Genomic DNA, 4,808 nt, shown 5'->3' on the forward strand with positions numbered 1-4,808 from the left:
TCATATCCAAAAGAACTATGTTAACTAAGCTCTATGCAAGCTTCATTTATGTTATGGGAAGGGGGAACAGGAGGTGGAGTAGGCTAAGGGGTGACTGAAGGCTGAAGACATTTGGGCATCTGCCAGGGTCCTAGGAGAACTGAGAAACTCCATATCCTTGGGTAGTTGACTCTCACCAGCCCAGGTCTGGTCACAGTGTTCCTAAAACTCTTTGACCAGGCACTCAGTATTTCTGTACATAATATTCCCCTATCTCCTGGAAGAGGCAAAGTTTGGGTAAAGAGCTATTTGAGGAAATCTCAAACTAACAGTAAAATTCCTTGTGATGATCAGCAAGGCAGAATGCAGGGCTACAGGCTGTGCAGAAGCCTATTTCCTTTCCTTTCCAGTTCTGTCCGAGGATAGGCAGGAAAAAAATACCATATGAAGACAGAGATGCCAACGTTTTCACCAGGTTGCATGACAATATGTCTTTTATGTAAAATAATTAGGTTTACAGCTCACATTTGTTCAATTGAATGAGCATGGCTCAATTTAACATAAAAAATGCATTAATAGGCCATTCCAAATAGCAAACTTTATCATTTTCAGTACATATGGAAGCACTAAGTTAATTATTTTTATAACCACCTTTTATTCAACTTCTTTTTCTTTTTATACCTCTAGGAGTGACACATCCTCTTCCTCTCTAATTTGGACGGATGCTTTATCAAAATGGCAGCAGTTTACACCCAGCCACGTTTTTCCTCATTGGAATCCCAGGTCTGGAAGGTATCCACGCCTGGATCTCCCTGCCTTTCTGCTCTGTTTACCTTGTGGCTTTAGTGGGAAATGCCACAATTCTGCTAGTCATCAAGGTGGAGCAGACCCTCCGAGAGCCCATGTTCTACTTTCTATCCCTCCTTTCCATAATTGATTTGGCCCTTTGTAGAAGCTCTGTGCCCCGCATGCTGGGCATCCTCTGGTTTGATGCCCATGAGATTAACTTTGGCACTTGTGTGGCCCAGATGTTTCTGATCCATGCGTTCACTGGCATGGAGGATGATGTCCTTGTGGCCATGGCATTTGACCGTTACGTGGCGATCTGTACTCCTCTCCACTACAAGTTCATCATGACGTCCCGGGTGCTGGTGGGCATCACCATGGGCATTGTAGTTCGTCCAATCCTGCTCATACTTCCCATGGTTTATCTCATCTACCGCCTACCCTTCTGCCAGGCTCGTATAATAGCTCATTCCTACTGTGAACACATGGGCATTGCAAAACTGTCCTGTGGAAACATCCGTATCAATGCCATCTATGGGCTCTTTGTGGTCTCTCTCTTCCTTCTGAACCTGGTCCTTATTGGCATCTCCTACATTTACATTCTCCGCTCTGTCTTCCGTCTCCCATCGCGGAATGCTCGACTAAAAGCCCTGAACATGTGTGGCTCGCATGTTGCAGTCATCTGTGTTTTCTATGTCCCCTCGGTCTTCTCCTTCCTCACTCACCGATTTGGGCACAACATACCACGCTATATTCATATTCTTGTCACCAACCTGTATCTGGTTATCCCCCCTTCCCTCAACCCCATTATTTATGGTGTGAGGACCAAGCAGATACGCGAGCGAGTGCTCCGTGTCATTTCTGCACACTAGGGCTCTTGCTGGGTTTCTTTACAAAGTACTTTGATCCAGAAAGGAAGACAGATGTGTTCTCTCCAGGAAGACTTTTCTCTCTCTAAGTTTAGTGCTGCATCATCACATTCCAGGGGATTTTATCTTGGCTCCTCATTGTTTCTACAATTTGAATAATCTCCAACATAGTTCAAGTTCAAAGAGAAATTCTCCTTATGGACGTGAGAACTGTTTGCGTTACTTCTGAGTGAGAGTGAATAGTCAAGGAATGACCTTTCCTTTATTGCAGTGGTTAGCACTGTTTTTTTCTCCCCCATTTTTCAGTTCTTTATTTTTCTCTCAGGAAAGCAAGACAAGGGAAGTATACCAAATACCTTTGTTCCCACACGTTGGAAATAAAAACCATTACTATCATGGTGAATTTAACTTAAATGTTCTTCTTATCCAACCATATGAGACATTTAAGTAGAAATGACCTGTAACTACCCCTCAATCTTGTTCCAGTTTTTTCTTATGTTCAGTGACAGGAATGACTGCAACATGCTTTGTCTTTCTTAGAATCTAAATTTATCTTTTAAATTCAATAATTTCTGTTGGGTTTATAAGTGTAATTGTTAGGAGTTGTAAATCATGCATTGTGTATCATTTCATGGACAACTGCTTCACTTAATGCAAAGTTTAGAGAAGTATCTTTATGGTACATGTGGCCTATAATATCATTTTTAAATGTAGTAGAATCTTTCATTTTCTCTCTCCCTCTTTTGGTGGTATGTATAATATTTTAATTATTTTAAATTTACAATCAATGTTGTGATAATTTATGAATAGTTTTTGTGCATATTTGGAAAATACTTTAATGTTTCTACACTAAGAAGTAGAATTTTTATGTAGTACATTGCTGATTGAGTAGGTCATGTTTGTGCTTTCTTGTATTATGTGTTCTACTTTCTGTAATTTCCTCATTCCCCTCCCCAAATTATCTGCCTTGCTATGAAAAGTTTCATTGCATAAGTTATTTGAGTACACATGACACATTAACACCTTCCAATAAACCCTTGTATTTTATATTCTTGCTTCACTCAGTAGATTAGTTTTGAATGAAATCAGTACTGATTATTTACCTCCAGTACAACATTCTATCTCGTCAGACTGAGGGCTTCTGCATAGCTTTCTGCACATAGCAGCTCTCCACACCTACTAGCCTGCTGACCAACAGCGATCACAAGTCCACCACCAGATATTGTACTGCAAATTCACAAAGGCTGTTGCCCTAAATAATAGCTTTCATTTCTATACCCACTCCTGTTATGATTCCATTGCAGAAGCTGAATGCACCTGGTTATCTGCAAATACTCGCTTATTCATACATGCCTAATCAAGTTAGTAAATTTGTTTGCATTTCTTTGTCTAGCTGCTCCCAGAATTGTATCTAATTCTTGCAAAAATTCTTTATTCTTTTATAGTAATTCTGCATAAGTACATGTACCAATACATGTTCCTGTGTAACAAATTCTTAAGAAAAGGAATTTGGAATTAGTTTTTTATCTATTTAACTTTAAGACTATTAAGGTCCCACACTGAATGGTAAAATGGACACTGGTGTATACAGAAGGCAGTGTCAAAACGTTAGAATATTATCTCCTCTAGAACTCTGTTGCCACATGCTTATAGAAAGCATAGGTTTCAGTGGTCAAGTATTTCATCCAAAGATGATTCTAATGAAATAAAAAGAGTTGGAATTTTGGCATAATTAACCTGGAGAACCTGAGTAAAAGTAATAATGAGCTGAGGGCTTCAAATACCCAGTACAAGAACCAGGTAAGGAAATGGAAATCATTTTTTATTCTCACAAAGAAATATTCATCTTCTACTAAGCTATTTATTCGCCTGGAAATGGAATTTTAAAACTTTGAATGAGTTTATGTGAGTAGACTCCAGTGAAGCAAATTCTGAGTTCTGCAAAGTTTCCATTACTCTTAGAAGAAGCTCTTTTCTTGTCTGAGTAGAAAGTCTTCTCTTGCCATAGAAAATCTAATACCCCCCAACTAGCTAACTTAAAGTGGCTTGCTGGTCTACCCCTTGAGTGATTCCCACCACTCTGGAAGAATGGTGTTTTAATAGAAATAATGTGGGTCATCTAAGTAATTGAAATTTTCTACTAACCATATATGGAAGCTAAAAAGAAACAGTGATGTTAATTTAGTTGGATATTTATCTAAGTTAATGTATCCAAATTTATCTAAACATAAAACCAACAAATGATCAATTAAATATTTTATATCCTTTAAATCGTCAAAATTCTCCTAATGGAGTATCTTACACTAAAAACACATCTCATTTTGTGTACTAAATCTTAAGTAATTTCAATGGCTGAAATGAATGCAGCTTTCCAAAAAATCAAAACAAATCATTGGGTTGAACTGAAAAATATTTTATACTGCTTCAAAATTTAAACTTAAATAAATTAAAATAAATATCAAAATTCATTCCCTCAGTGGCATTTGCTACACTTCAGATGTCCAATAGCTGTGCATGGGTAGTGTCCACTGTATGGGAAAGTAAAATTCTAGATCTGTGACTAGACTCACATGCCAGCAGGCTCCAGTGGGTAAAATATACTAACAAAACAACTGCAAGATTTTGCCACTTTATCCAGATGGAGCCCTGGGGAACATGTGTAATATGAAATTCTAAGAGTACTGGATATGAATTCGAGGAAGATGACCTTGATGAGGCTAAATCTGAGCATGAAGATAGTAAAGAGGGATTCTGGACTCCATGTTGGTTGGTTGACTGAATCTGGGACTTAAAGGTGACCTTCAATAAATGAAACTAAAATGCCAGAATTTTCTTGCAAAAACTGTAAAGGAATATTTCCAAAGACTTCACAGAGCAAAAAATATTACCATGGATTTATCATGACAAACCTCCTCAGTCAGCCCAAACTCTATCCTTAAGGGAATCTGGAAAGCACTCCCTTCTTCATGGCTGTGATACATGTTTGCGAGGAGAACCTAGGAAGCCAGAAAAAGATCCATTTGGCTATTCTCTGTAGACCAGGGATGATGTAAGGAACGTGTGCTGTCCATCTGTGTTTCCTGAATTCGGTATTGACACTATTCTGCAACCTAGAGCCCACTGAGGTTCCTTGAGGCAGGATCCTGCTAAACAGCCAAATATATACTGGTCTTC

General features: G+C 38.6%; 1 protein-coding gene across 1 annotated transcript; it reads left to right on the forward strand.

Moving 5' to 3' along the window:
• The first annotated feature begins 701 nt into the window (after positions 1-701).
• Positions 702-1,637, forward strand: LOC118912135 (olfactory receptor 52J3-like). The gene has a single exon (XM_036884936.2). It carries the CDS (start codon positions 702-704, stop codon positions 1,635-1,637), a length of 936 nt encoding a protein of 311 aa, XP_036740831.2.
• The last annotated feature ends 3,171 nt before the right edge of the window (positions 1,638-4,808 follow it).

This window comes from Manis pentadactyla, chromosome 9, assembly GCF_030020395.1.
Source record: "Manis pentadactyla isolate mManPen7 chromosome 9, mManPen7.hap1, whole genome shotgun sequence".
Classification (NCBI taxonomy): Eukaryota; Metazoa; Chordata; class Mammalia; order Pholidota; family Manidae; genus Manis; species Manis pentadactyla.